This window comes from Anoplopoma fimbria, chromosome 3 (genome assembly GCF_027596085.1).
Source record: "Anoplopoma fimbria isolate UVic2021 breed Golden Eagle Sablefish chromosome 3, Afim_UVic_2022, whole genome shotgun sequence".
Lineage (NCBI taxonomy): Eukaryota > Metazoa > Chordata > Actinopteri > Perciformes > Anoplopomatidae > Anoplopoma > Anoplopoma fimbria.
In genome coordinates this window covers 21653299-21669252 of record NC_072451.1, presented here as the reverse complement: position 1 = coordinate 21669252, position 15954 = coordinate 21653299, and the positions used below count along the sequence as shown (strand labels likewise).

The following is a 15954-nucleotide window of genomic DNA, read 5'->3' as shown; positions in this document are numbered from 1 at the left end:
ACAACATTTAATTTTCCTGTAAGTAATCCAACAAGATGCATTAAATCATATAAACGGCTGTTAAAAAAGATTTAGCAGTTTGATCTCCAATATTGGATGAAGGTCTAAATATAGCCGGCCTTACCTGATGGTGATTATCTGTCCAAAGTCAAGCTCATAATTATTCACTTGGGCGATGAAGATGGCTGCCACGGCCTCGTAGAGTGCGGTGCCGTCCATATTGATGGTGGCGCCGACAGGCAGCACGAAGCGGATGATGCGTCTGTCGATGTGGTTGTTCTCAAGGAGGCACTTGAAGGTGATAGGCAGTGTGGCAGAGCTGCAGCGGGAAATAATGATAATAATGATAATCAATTGATTAATTTCACAAAATGTCTCTTACAGGATCTGTGTACGATGTGATTTCTCATTCTGTTGTAAAGCACACAGCAAAGACAAAGTATTCCATGGAGCAATTTTCTCTGCGGGGGCCCTTTTGCCATCTCGACGAAGTGATGAAACATCAGCAGTGCCCTAAAACTGCCTCAAATAGGTATATTTGTAAATGTGTTTATTAACTGGAGATATGTTTTTTTTTACTTTTGTAACTCTTGTAACTGACTTAAACACATACATAGTTTGTGTTTTGATTGAGGAAAATGTTGGTACTGGGGTTGATATACATATACTGTACAAGAACATAATGTAAGTACACCAAACATTTAAATGCTCAACTAAGTTCCATAAAACTGTTGCACAAGAGCCAAATAGACGGTATGCATGCAAATACAGATACATTTCTTTCAGATGCTTTGATAAACGTGATATAAATCTTATCTTAGCTAAGGGGGATGAAAAAATATGATTTTTGTTTTGTTTAGTTCTAACTCTCAATCACTGTTAGCTGTGACACATAATAACACTGCAAATATATTAGTTTTATTATTGATTATTTGCAGGGACCCTCATTTCATCAACAGGAGAGGATTCAAAGATGTGTCAAGAGGCTAAAAGATGTGGTCCTACTGATTGTAAACCAGGGGTGAACACTCTGACACTAATTTGTAATGTTTGAAAAGCTGAAAAGTGTAGTGTTGTTGTAAACATCAAATATATATCCAATCTTAACATAAAATACAGCCTGGCTCTGGTGTGTGAGGTCTAAAGGGTCACAAACCCCACATCCATTTAATATAATGACAATTCTACTATCCACTCCATTTACAGTGGCAATATAGTTTCAAATCATGTCTATATTCTAACCTTGGCGGGTAGGTACTTTCTACTAATAGGTTTCTGGTGAAACTTAAATTGAAGCTTATTTTAATTTTATGGATGTACTCATTGTAAGTAAAAACATTAATGTTGTACAAATATATTACCATTTTCTGAAAAGCTCTCATTTATGTGGTCCCTGATTTTTATCTTATACAGGGAGGGAAATAAACAAAGTAAGCCTACCTGGAGGACGTGGCCAAGGAGATGAGTAGGGCCTGCAAAATGCCTCTGATGTAAACGATGGGGCTCTTCTTAGTGATGAAGAAGTACATGGCCGGGAGGATGAATAAACCGTGCAGCACCAAACCCATTACGACCGTAATGGCGTAAAAACCCAGCTTCTTTCCCATGGCCGAAGGGTCGTCCATCTCCAAGATCTTACCGGCAACCAGAAACACAATCCCAAAAGGGAAATACCTGTGAGGGAGGTAAAGTGCAAGTTAATTTAATGAATACATGTTTTTATTACAAACAAGACTATTTCTAATCACATTTGAACAGTCATGCATTTACTGTTGAACAAGACTTCTCCAAAAGCCATGCTAGCGGTCCTGTGAGGACCTACTTTAGATAGATGCTAATATGCTCACAGTGACAGTGCTAACAGGTAGCAGGTATTATGTTCACCAAGTTCCCCATCTTAGTTTTGCCGACTAACTTTTGCTAATTAACATTAACAGAAAGTATTATTTTTAAAGGTTTTTGGTCATTTTGGTCACATTGGACCCATGAAACAGTTTTGACCTGATATTGATGAGGATGCAAAATCAAAAGTTAAGGGATCACCAAAGCTATTACAATTAATCCTGAGGGGGGCATGATTATCTAGAACAAAATGTTCTGCCAAACCATCAGAAAGATGTTGAGATATTTTTGGCCTGCTGGTGGAGCTAGATGAAAAGTCAGGGTATCATCAAAGTCATAAGGATTCCTTCCCTGAGCACCATGAATATCTGTACTAAATGAAATGACAATCTATCCAATAGTTGTTGAGACATTTCACTAACAAACATAAATGTCAAATTTAAATTGGCTCAAGAGGAAAAGTCAGGGGATACTCCCATTATCAGTAGGATTCATCTTCTAGGGAGCATGAATGCCTTTACTAAATGAATGGCCAATTAACTGACCAACAGACCAACATTGCTGTCCATACACCAAAGCTAAGAATGAGAAATTCCTATTACTGTTTCACATAAAATTGTATCAGCAAAACTGCTCATAAATGGCGTTTCTTTATTTTGATTCTGTTTACATCTAAGACAACTCTTACCAGATGACAATGGCAACAATCTTCAAAACTGCCTCATTCACACTCTGGCAGAAGTTAACCAAAGCACTTCCATTGGGTCCCATTCTTCCTAACATGATTCCTGGGTTGGAAAAAAAAATACAACAACATAAGTCTCATTCATGAATTGATAAATCAATCATACCCCTACAATGACGCATTCAACTGTGTAAATTGACCAGTGGCACAATTTATTTATTCCCTGCCTTCCTCGTGGGGCACAGCACATTAAAAACTAATCTTTTGAAAGATATGGGGGCCACGACTGCAATTATACAATTTTTGCATATTTATGTTTGTGCATTGTGCATGTTACTCTTGGGAGGTGGGTGTGCAGGATCCATGGCAACCGCTTACCCATGGTAGCGGAAAAAATGACAATCCCCAGCACATTCATGCCTTCGCTGGTACCGGGGGAGGTTTTCATGATGACGTCAGGTGGGGGCGTGAGATCCAGGGAGAAATTCTGGACATCTGTGCCATTGTCATCTTGGATGCCGTAGATGTAGACCCTGCGTGTGGTGATCTCATCTAGGAGCTGAGCCACCGTTGGTTTGGGGATGAGCTCCGGGACTCTCTGGGTTCGATACTTGAAACCAAAACACAGCAAAAGCCCCAACATCAGCAGAGTATTCATGACACCAACAGAGATGTTCAAAGCAGCAGAATGGGGGAGGGGGTAACTTTTGAACTAAAAAAATTCACATTACAGTAGTAAATGACCATGAACGCAATAGACAGTTTGTTATTTCATTAGATCTGATTCTATGGTATTTTCTAAAAGAGATGATAGCACTTTTAAAAATTTGCTTTCCTTTATACAAAATAACATATATTTTCACAATTCATCTAACAAAAATAATTCCTTGACGTATTGGTAAATACGCTTACTTGCTTTCTTGTCCAAAGTTAGATAGTAAGATGTCTAAATAAGAAGTTACCACCACCAGCCATTTAGCTTAGCTTAGCATATAACTAGGAAATCAGCTAGTCGGTTCTCACATCACTTCCAAATAATTAATGCTGCTGTTTGGGTTTTGAACATCTTTTGGGATTTTTCTTTTTAGTGTGTCTTTCCCACTTTATTACTTACCTGTTGGAAAGTAGCTTGAACCAGATTGGCTGGAAACATGTTGCTAGGGAAGAGAATTTTGAGATTTTTTAAATTCCTTCAGATATTACTTTATACATAGGTATTTTCAAAGTACAGTTTTAAGAAGGAAATGCAAGGTCACACTGAATAAAAACATGAACATTCAATAAAACCATATGACAGATGAAATAAGTTCATTGCCACAATTCACCCTGTGAGATCACTAAGACGAGAAATAATCAATGAGGGATATTAACTTGTACCTGGACTCAATAATGTTCCACATGAAAGTAACATGGTTTTATACAGTTAGTCAATATGTTTTTCTTCATTGATCTTCGGTAATGAAAATCTTCACAATTTTCATTATCTTCCACACTGACAGCTCCTTAGATTGTAGGAAGGTGTTACTTTAATAACTGCCATAAAAAGACCCACTCTCATAGCCATATATCTCAGCCAAGCAAAAGCCTACTAAGTGCTCTTTCAGCCAAGGCAACTCCAGCAGAGAAGACTCAGGTGGCCAATGATAAATGAGCAGGAAGGAGTAAAACCTAAATTGGAGGTGCAGGTGGATTCTGGAAACATGGAATCAGTGAATATATATATATATATATATTTTTTTTGTTTGTTTTTGTTTTTATATATATATATATATATATATAAAATTCAAATAAAAACAGGTTGGGTTACAGTGACCCTGCTTTTCTGTTTTGAAGTGGGGTGTTTGTGTGGGTGTTCAATGGGGTGGTCCACTTTCCTGCCACGGTCCAAAGACATGAAAAGCAGCCTAATTATCATCTGTAATTTTCATACATTAATGATAAAAGACTTATTGTCTATTATCTAAAAAAATATGTTTTACAAAGTAATCTGAGACCAATATAATAATGCAGTAAAACGACAAGAGTAGAATGAGGCTTTAGAATAATCATTACACTGAGAAAAAAATCTAATCATGACTCAAATTGAAGATGATTCACACACAAATGCTAAACATTTAATCACAGTTGGGGAATCTATTGAAAGTTTATTAAGTAGTGTCATTTTGCACCATGACCACATATTCTGGTGCACTATTGTACTTTCCAATTATAAAGCTCTGCAGGATCTGGCCTGCACATCAGGTGCACATTTAGGATTAGTGCCCTGACTCAGAGCTCTGGGGAAAGTCAGGTAATGGTAACCACCAGCATGTACGAAAAAGCCTGTACTGTGTTGAACCTGTGCCACTTCACAATTATGTTCTTATAATAGGGAGCATGCCACACTTAATGCCTTTACTCTCAATAACAAATTGTATATCAAACAATGTGGAACACTATAGAAGCGATAAAACATTATAGCACAAGTAGCAATGCAGGAACACATAAACTGATGTCTATCAGTCTGAAGTTTCCCTTCATGCAAATAATAATGATTTTAAATATTTTTACCTTCACCACCAACTTGATTATTTTCTTATAATAAATAGGACTTTTTAGAACTCTTTTACCAAAAGAATACAATAATTATTTTAGAATTACAAAGGACAACAAAACAGACACTGAATGAGCAGCGGCATTGTTAAACATACAATGGAGTGCAGGCACCTTTTGTTTGTTGTGCAGACTGCTGCGGATAACTAACTGCAGGCTGGTGAATGAGATTCATTTTGTAGCATTCTTTATGCATCGTAGAACAGAATCAGCATGACATTAGTACTGACTATGCATCCCACATCAACACAGAACTCAAATCCAAACCAAATTACAAACAACCCATTTTTCAGACACAGATAGATTAAAAGGCTTATTGTTATTTTTTACAGCTTTTGCATACACTTAAAAGACATATGATAAGATAAGATAATCCTTTATTAGTCCCGCAGCGGGGAAATTTGCAAATGGCGAAGATATACGGGGACAGTATGGTGAAACTCAGTGGACTGTAGTCAGAACGCAGCATGGATTTGACCACTTAACCACTCAGCAGCCTATCCTGTATCTGAGCAGGCTAATGAACAACTCTGACCCCATTGCCCCTATTACATCCAAGTATACACACATATTCATGCATATTGTTCTCATTACGCATACTTATAACTCTCTCACGTGCACACCTACACACACATACACACACTAACATACGACTGCAGACAGTTGGGCCCATTTGTGAGTGCATCGATATAGTATGCCTGCATGATAGATGAAGGCTGTAAAGAAGCTTTGCGAGATAAATCCAAAGCACAGCTGTGCTCTGTAAAATAAACACACACACACACACACACACACACACACACACACACACACACACACACACACACACACACACACACACACACACACACACACACACACACACACACACACACACACAACATAACCCGTGAACATCAGAGCTTCACCTCTGATCAGTACATAGTTGGATTTCATGGCTTGGCCAGTTTATTAATCCCTCTTTTTATATTCTGATTGAAAGTGATTCATTGGAATACAATTTATTCTTAGTATGTATGATTTGATTTTGTTATCAAAAATACAAAAATCTACAGAGGATCAGAATTTTTAATGACAAAACGTTAATTATTTTTCAGTCGTTCGCAGTTCACTGAGCATCTGTGACATATAGCATGATTCATTTTGAGTCAACGGCTCGGGTACTCTCTGCGTTACATGCCGTTGACTTTAGCCCACTGACCGACTGTCACACTGACACAGCGGCTCTCAGGGCTTCACCGTCATGTTTCTCACTGCATTGCTGACCCAGGTTCAACTCAAACACTTCAACGACGCTAATTAGCTTAGCACGATGACCCATTGGCACACGAGGCTTGAGGCTTTGCGCTCTGACCTCAAGCATTACTCCCGCTAGAAACGCATGTCACAGCCGCTGTGTTATAAAACAGCCTTAAATTAAGGTGCTGTGCAGGTTGAAGGTTTCAAGTAGAACATTATATTTACTCTCAGTGCTTTTAATACATTTTCCCTTTTGTCTGCTTTCATTTGTGCTGAAGTCGATATCTGTTACTTCATTTGTAAATTCACAAAATCCAAAGCAAGCACACTTACAAATATCTGAAAATAAATTGGTTCTTTAATAAATCCATATTCTTAAAATGATCTCATGTGAATTTGTTGAAAAACTGACCACATGTTGGTATCTATTCTAAGAAAAATCCATTTTACCAAGACCAAAGCAAAATACATTGTAGTTGATTCAGAAATTAACATTAGAAAAGCCACATGATCATTTCATTTCCCATGTTGTAACTAATCTTATACCCACAGATTTATTTTGTGGTCTCTTGGAGATCATGACCCCTGGGTTGGAGATCAATACCATAGAACATGTAGTTGTATTTTTCTTTGTACATCTCCAACACATAAAAGATAACGAGAAACTCTAAAGAATCCAAAGAATGAAGCCATCGTATTCCCAGATTCTTTAAAGCCATGGCACTCCCTCATTTTTAAATTTTATTTTACATTTTCCTATAAGGATGGCGGCAGTTTCCTCTGTGCTGACTTGTAATAGGAGATACATGTCAGTCTCTTACCGGATGAGATCCAGCAGAGCGTCAGCAGAGCTGGTCATCGGCTTCTTGCTTTCATCAGAATCCTCCTTCTGAGCGGCTCCACCTGGGTGGATGATGTATACCATGACGATGCCCACCACCACGGCCACAAAGGTGGTCCAGAGGTAGTAGGAGATGGTCATGATGCCCAGGCGGCTGGAGCACTTGGCGTCCAAGGCAGCCAGACCTGACATCAAACTGAAGCATGGAGAGGAAGCAGAGACGCATAGGCACAGACAGAAACAGCAGGGAGACAAAAAAAAAAACAGGCAGGTAGAGGTCAATGTTTGAAATCGAGAAGGACTTTGTGAAACCATTGCTAAAGAATGTATTAGTTCTGCCTCAGTTTTCAGGGGTGGATATTTTGTAAAGACCGGGCACAAATGTTAGCTCATTGGTATTCTGTTGCAAATGTTCAGCTTACTCATTTAGTGCCCAATTGCACTCAAAATATTGATGGACCAAAGAAATATGTGGCACTTAATTACACAATTAAACTATTACTGAGTTATAGGTTGACAAGGTTAGACTTCACAACTGTGTCACAAGTGCATTATGAGGAGAACAAACCACATTTAAAAGACTCTGATGACCCTTAAGCTGATAATTATGGTGAAACATCAGAGAATAACATTCAAGTTCACCATACATCCTAAGAACATACTTTATGTGTGGATGTACAAGCAAGCCTTCCATCAAGGCTTTGGTTAAGTGTGAGATCATACAGCTTTGACATGATGGGACTACTTAACACAACTATGCCTATTTTCAAACCAGAGATGTATTTATAAGATACTGGCTCTGCCGTCTCAGACAATACAATCTACATGATAATTGGAATGAAGTAACCATCTCTTTATCATTTTCTCCTCTTCTGTTACTTGTGAAATGTGAGATCAAGCCATTCAGAGCTTTGTACTCCTCTCTTTTCTGTCACATTAAGCCTATGCTGTAATCATAAACATGATGAACAGAAGAGAATCATTTGCATTTAAATGGGCTGCATTTTTGCTGCACTGATGTGGTGGCAATTTGTGTAAATGAAAAAAAGGAGAAAAAAAAGAAGCAGCATTCATACAACACAATGTGCTCCACATCTGATGTAGAAAAGCAGCAAATGTGTTTTATGGGAAGGTGTAGAAATGGAGGCGCAGCAGGAAGTTCAAGCTATTGAAAGAAGGAATAAAGAGAGAGAGAGAGAGATAGTTGGAGAGATCTTAACACACTCTCTTGAGCTGGAGTGACAAGATTTTCTCCCTGTTCAAATGGTAATCTTGTTCGACTTGGCGAGTGTTTGGATGGGGCTGATGAGTCTTTCCGTGCAGTCACTGCCTGTGCGCCACCTCATCCTACCATAATTTATCATCTCCAAAATGTCTGTCTTTCACAGTCACATTGGGGATGAGTCTGCTCAATGTCTTTTAAAAGAGCAAATTCCAATTTTCCAGCCGTTCGCTACTAACACAGTTTTGACTGATGCAAAAAAAGTGGGATCACCAGGAGGCAAACATTTGTTTTGTAGCAGTCCATCTTTTAACCCACAACCAGTAGGCTGAATCATGAGAAAACATTTCAATTTTCCAATTTTTGGCTACAAGTATAAAATAAAATAAAACAATTCAGCAACAACAGTGGTTTTCTACATAGAGGCTGCTCTAATTAAGCACAGGATTAAATTATTTCACTGCACTGCAGCCACAGAATACAGGTTTGGAGCCTGGGATCACAACATGAGTATGTTCACCTGCCTGACTGAAGATGGAACTAATACAATCAAATAAAAAATACATTCAAAGCATTACTAAAAGATTGCCACAAGTAGCACATTGTGCGGGATATGCTTGCCAGGATTTGCTTTCTTGCCGAGGGTTTGATGAGAAGATTGATACCTGTCCGGTGTGCGAGAGAGGTCTCAACCTTCTCCTTTCGTGTGGCAGATTTGTCTCCCATGCAAACAGGCTATTTCTGTTCATGTGAATATACATTTGAATGTAATATTGCCTGCTTAAAATGTATTAAAATATATTATTTTTAATCAAGAAGCCTTTTATATTCATCAAAATATATATCCAGCTTAAATGTTCTCTGTCACGTTTCCATGGCCCCAAACAGGAACGTATTAATGCAACCTCAAATATTGGGTTGTAAAGTAATTGGGGATTTATTTATGTTTTAAGTGTTACAATGACTGCTTGTCACACTTCTCTCAATCTTGAGGTAAGCCGTCTTTCACTTCTCTCAGGTTGTGAACTCAATTTCTAGCTTTCCTGACAGGACACTCCAGGACGCTAGCTATTGTACTTCAAAACGTGTGACCATTTTGACCAAAAACACAGCTGTGGTTGTATTGCTCCTCGTTGCATGGCTGACATCTTTTGCACAGATCTCAAAAGAATAATGGTCCTTCTTGATGAAAATATTTCTGTTGTCACTGTTGCTACCTCCTTTATGATGCATTCTTACACAGCTGAACCTTATTATGCTACTGTGGACCACTTGCATAAATGACTGCATGGTGTTATGGTTAAATAAATGCTATAAGCAATAAACTGCTGTGTTCATAAATTCTGCTATTATAGGGCCAATCATTCCTTCAGTAGGATCTGAAGGAAGTGTGCTTGATTATCCATGGTTTGATCACCAACCGTGATGAAACAGACGACAACTGCAGCTGCAGCACTGATAGTTTAGGTGCTTGTCCGGGGCTGGTCAGGGATTAGACGACCTCCAGCAGGAAAATCAGAACATTGAAAGTAGAAAGTCAAGCTGAGGTAGACTGGATTGTACAACAAAACATAAATATTCTGGAAAATGGCAGACAAACTGTTTTGAATGAATTATATGTCCAGATGTTTGATGTAGAGTTTTTACTTCAGCTCTTTGGGAAACCAGAAACTGCAACCAGGAGGTCAAAAAGGGTAAAAATTACATTTGCTTTGAAAGGGATTTACCTCATGACCTTCTCCCTACTCTGTGCATTTCTGTCTGATGATGATATCACAGCCACACATCATATTTTCTTCCCATGAGTTTTTTGATGTGCCACAGTCTTATGAGTCAGCAACATGAAACTATGAATCTGATAAAAAACTTCAGAGTGAACTGATAAAAAACATCAGTGAATGAATAGTAATGCAGGAATAAATTATGAACAAACTTTCAAATTCAATTTCATCTAAATGACAACTTTTAATTTTTTTTACATCTTAGAACCAATTATTTAAATTAGTTGCTGACTCATCAGCCGATTACTAGAAGTTTTTTAATTGAAATAACTACTCTAAACACTTGGGTTCTGTAATATACTCCCCCTCCCCTATTAAGAGTGTCTTGTTTTGAATATCAATTCCACTGACACATGTTCATACACACATCCTTATAAACTGGCTACCAGAAAGGGAAAGACAATATTGTTATGCATCACACCTGCTGTCAGATATTCTCAGATTTAATTTCAATAATGTCTAACACAACGTGTACAGGCTTCTGCATAAATGCCATGAAACATTTTGAAATAATATAAACTATACTATGATTGTTTTATGTAGCCAATGGTACCTGACCACCTGACCAGCAAGTAGTGCACACTGACAAAGTGAACTAATACTCACTCCCTTTGGTTCTGTTTTAGGTCCCCACCAACTCCTGAGGTAAATATCTGTCTCTTTAGCTGCTTAATGCTTCACTATGTTCACCAGCTGTCTGTCTAGCCGTTCATACCCAGGGCGTCAAATACCGACGCTTTGCTTCTTTGGGTGTAATATCAACACACAAGGCACTTTCTAGCTTATTTATTAGACGCACTACAATGTAAATCCATCCACATCATTATTAGGTGTTTGTGTTCCAAAGTGTTGGTGAGTTATGTTGAAGTTACGCGTTTTACGTAGTCTATTTCCTTACATTTGACTTAGTTTTACATACTTATTATAAGCCCAACCGTGATGTTTTTCCTAAACCTAAGTGAGCGTCTTTTGTTTGAATTCACAACATTAACCACGTCTTTACTGTGACCCTAGTAAAGTGTTTGACCCGCAGGGCCACCCAGTGCATTAGAAAAGTGACCCAAGGGACCTGACCAAGTGTCAGAATGTGAGGAGTTGGAATGAGAACGTGTTCATGTGTTTGCTGTCTACTTGTGACCCCTGTTCACAGGTTTTATGACCTGTGAAAGAAAGAAAAAATGAAAGAGGAGGCAAAAATAATAGTATTTTTCTATTTCTATTTATCTAGTGATCCTACAATTTTTCTTGTCACCTCTAGGTGGATCACGACCACGAATTGGAAGCCAAGGTATGTACTGCGTGAAGAAGAAAGTTGTTTTTTTAAATTCTTTAAATTCTGCTTCTTATTGACAGGAAATTTAATAACTTGCCTGCCGATAATGAACACAGACTATAAACAGATTGAGACTGAGATCTCTATCCTCTGATATTTGAGGTAAAGTGGGATAACAGTGCGTCACATGTCATGTATAGCTGCCTTCGATCGTGAGGTTTGAAGCACACGTACAGCAGATCTGCCAAAATAATGTTTGACCATATGGGGCTTACAGTCCTCCATGCTGCACCTTCGCTGAGCAAGAGTATTACAGTAATCCTTCGTCCAGATGAAAAAAAAGAAGACTGACGCTCCTTTGGAGAAAGGTTATCCATAACATCCACGACATGTGGCAGTGACACTGTGGCCTTGCAATATCTCAGATCATTAGAGGCCGCGTCAATGTTCTACTTCGAGGCAGTTTCATCATTTGATGCTCCAGGGTTAGTCAAAGTCTTTTGATGTCACACTATATCAACAGCATTATAATTCAGCATACAGTAGGTACAAAAAAGAAGCAGCTCACTACAACAAATGGTGACTACTAATAAACAAAAATAGATATCAGGAATCCAGGACATTTCCACCAACTTGCAATGAAATGGAATGAATGATTAATAAAATATTTTGACTCTGTAATAACGTGTCATTCCTTTTTCTATGAGGAACTATGCCTTCAAGGCCTTTCCAAATGAATCCCTTGCAAGGCTGTGAATTAAAGCAACCCTGAGAAAAGATGATGATAGACCTGAAAACCTCAGAGATCATTAATATGTTGGATTTATTTGTGGCAAGTTTAATCAAGTCTGCCTAAGGGCAGTTCTCGATGATACACTTGTCACCCAAAGACACTGAACTCGTCAGTGCAAGTAAATCAATACTAGCCAGTTTCTGGGGAAAGTTGTGCAACCGGTTATTATTTGTGTACTGATCCAGTCTTTAGACATGTGGGGAAACAGTCCACATCAAGATGAAGCCAAGAGAGCGTCTTTTTGCCATTGCTTAGTGAAAAATACTGAGCAACAAAACAGACATGATCCACGGAATTAATAAACAATTGATTGCTTTCTCAGTTGAGCTTTGTGCTCATAGTTTGGGTTACTGTGGTTTTATGGCCATAGGGTTCAGGGATCAGATAAATCCTTTGTGCACTGCAGTACATTGCTGTGTGTTGTCTGTCTTTATGTATGCTGAGATTAAGAAAACCAATTCACTATAACCTCTTGTTCTTCTAACTCTGCTGCATGACCTGTTGACCGGTTTCTGCAACCCGGAAAAAGCAGAAAAAAACAATGACATTATTAAGAAACCCAGCAGTCAATAGAATAACTTTTGGGAATAAAACTCCCATCACAAAACTATATATTTATATATGCTCATGTTTTCTACATAATGAGCCGTGTTGTGCTTTGGTTGGGCTTTGTAATGACTAATCTCTGAGCTAGTTGGTGACCTGCTGTAGCTTCTTCAGCTAACCCCTAACACGCTAGTGAGCTGTGAATACACTAGCCATGTCTTGTTTTTTTTTGTTAAGTCTGTTTCCTGTTTTATTATGAAAGTTAACTTCCTCATGTATCATGTTTAGTTTAACTTCTTGCCCTTTTCTTCTGTCTGCCTAATTTCTACCAAACCTGAGTTTCATTAGTGGATTAGTCTCTTGTTTATTTAGTTTGTTTGTTTCAGGTCGTCTGCTGGTTTTTACATTCAAGGCCTCATTGTTTTTAGTTTTGCTCAGTGTTTAGCATTCTTAGTTTTTTGGATTGTCTCCTATTTCCTGCCAGTTTTTTGGCCTTCCAGCTGTAAGTTACTTTCCTCATTGAATCATGTACTCTATTGCTGCCTCATTAACTCTTCTTTATCTGTGTTTGAGTCTAAACCTACTACCTCTCCAATCTCTCCAAGCTTCTTTATTTTCTCTGTTCTGTGCTGTTTACTCCACCCTGACTGTTTGTTCACCACGGTAAACAATTGAAGTAGGAACATAAATCTCTCGCTCTCGAGTCTGAGCTGAAGGAGTTTGTGGTGAATGATGACAGGCATTACGAATATCACAAATCAACATCTATTCACTAATACTTCCATGCTCTCACAGCAGCACTTATTTATTTTCTATTTTCTTCTTTTAGTCAGAGAAATATTCACAGGCAGTCAATGTGGGAGAATAGAAAATAGACAAATATCAATTCACCTAAAAAATAATTAAAACAACCCCTTCAATATGTGTAAAAACCTGACAGGATGCCCTATGAAATAAAAAATATAAATAAAAATAAAAAATAACTTTCATTTTATTTGGAAATGCATGCGGCTACAAGAAATACTGTTATGCACAAACAAATCTTTTTTGTCATCTGGAGAGGATGTGTACCATATTCAAGAATGTCAATCATTTCTTCAATACGTCAATATTTGAATTTCAATCTGTTTCCAAGAATGGGAAAGCCAACATGCCTGAGAACAACGCTCATGGTTTAAGAGTACCCAGTCATTTAATGTCATTTTCTGAGAGCAAAACACGTCACTTTACATTTAAATAAGACTTGTTCCAGGCTATATGATATTCAAATTTCTCAAAACCTTGTAAACAACCTGCAGGACAAGCCCACTCAAATCTGTCTCTCAACACTCATCTTCCAGGCCAATTATTTCTTCTCCACTGTGTGCGACTGAGCATTCAGCTTAAAGCCAAATATGGAGAAACTGAATGAGAAGAAGCTAAAAGTCAAGTGGACATACAGAGAAAACAGATTGAAAAATAACTCTATGTTTTTAGGGTTGTAAAGGAGCACAGTGTTAATATTGACTTTATCATACCGTGTATATTTGCAATCTGCGCTATCGCAAATTTAGTTTGTGAGTTAAAGGTACAGACATAATGCTGCTTACATGTAAACTAACATGCTTCATATATATGACATATTAAAGTTACATGCTATTTCTTAATCAGGTTTATTATCATTCTGTTCTCAGTACCTTTGGAACTGATGATGATGATGATGTTGCTGATGATGATGATAATGTAATACCATTAATCTGTGATATTTTCCCATATAATTACAACCCTAGTAACATGTCCCTATCAGTTGACGACACTGAATACGGTTTGGATCAGCCATATGTTTGTGCGGCTGATGCATATCATTAAACTGCTGTTGACCTTTGACCTTCAGATCTCAGTCAAAGCTTTGGTAAATAAGAGGGCTTTATTATAATGTTAATGCTTTCTTTAGCCAAAAACGAAACAAAATACAAAGAATAAAAATATATTCTTCTCAAAATCTAGTTCTTTTAAATATGTGATTTTAATTCCAATCCCAAAAGTAAAGAAACCTGGAACATAAGGAGGCGGTAAATGAAGTGGCTATTGATTCTGCATGACGTGTACATGGGATAATCTGGTTTCCGCTTTGGCTGGTGCGCAGATGGTGCTAGGAGGGGGAAAAAAATAGGGACAGGCAGGCTATAGGGCTGGGGCGGATATTCACCCCCAGATAAGCCCTACTGTACCATGCACCATGTCAACCAGCCGGTCTGTGCATCCAGACCAAGATACACTCTGCTGTTGTTAGTTGGCATGTCAGAAGAGAAAGACAAAGAGAGAGAAGCAGGATATTGACCAAGACTGTGTTTAATGCCTGTGGATGGATTGACGTGCGTGCCTGCAGAGGTTTGCAAAGATATGCAGATATGCCTAATAAATAGAAAGACATTCGTACAAACACAACTGCTGTGAAGTAACAAGCCATGCCTTCCACCGTCATTATCCATAATTACCTCAAAGGCAGGCACCAAGAACACATAATGTGTTTCAAGCTCAACAGGAGCTCTAGCAGGCTGTTGAATGTTTGCCCTGCTTTTACATTCCCATGTGCTGAAATGATGTTTGACCTGGCTGTGTTTGGCCCTACATGCATGTTTCAGATTAGATGTAATTAACGCTGCTTGTCCTCACGTGCCTCATGTTTGGCAGGAAACCTGCACATAAGGGATCTGCTCTGAATCTCTGAAACTGGGAGAGTGGACCACTAGCTTGAATAAATGCTCAAATAAGAAAACGTACTGCCCTTTGCCTTTTGTTTAAACAACATAGATTAAGACAAAAAGAGAAACATGCAAGAGACTGACACAGAAGCGCAGAGAGATATAGACAGACAGAGACAGACAGAGAGAGACGGACAGAGTGACAGGGAAGGATTAACTTCTCATCCAGTCTTTGCTGTTGCATAGATTGTAAGTAGCTTATTGCACAAAGCACCCAGCATGTAATGATTTGTTTTAGTCTTTTGTGTGTGTGGTGGACATCACTGACCTCATGCAGGCAACTAAGAGCTTTGGGCCCAAAATAGTCGAACTGGAAAATCTGGCAGACTCTACACTTCTAAGAATGAATCCAAAGCTATAAAAGGGCAACAGGTTTGCTTCCATATACATATTACC

The 15954-nt window shown here is 38.3% G+C and overlaps 1 protein-coding gene across 1 annotated transcript in view; it reads right to left on the bottom strand.

Moving 5' to 3' along the window:
• slc1a7a (solute carrier family 1 member 7a) overlaps positions 1-15954 on the bottom strand; it is a 29094-nt gene that overhangs the window by 4243 nt on the left and 8897 nt on the right. Inside the window, exons 3-8 of the mRNA XM_054622817.1 lie at positions 7180-7395; positions 3642-3684; positions 2906-3137; positions 2531-2630; positions 1441-1674; positions 125-319 (exon numbers count right to left, since the gene is read on the bottom strand). Of these exons, the coding sequence (XP_054478792.1) occupies positions 125-319; positions 1441-1674; positions 2531-2630; positions 2906-3137; positions 3642-3684; positions 7180-7395 (1020 nt within the window). The remainder of the gene's footprint in view (positions 1-124; positions 320-1440; positions 1675-2530; positions 2631-2905; positions 3138-3641; positions 3685-7179; positions 7396-15954) is intronic.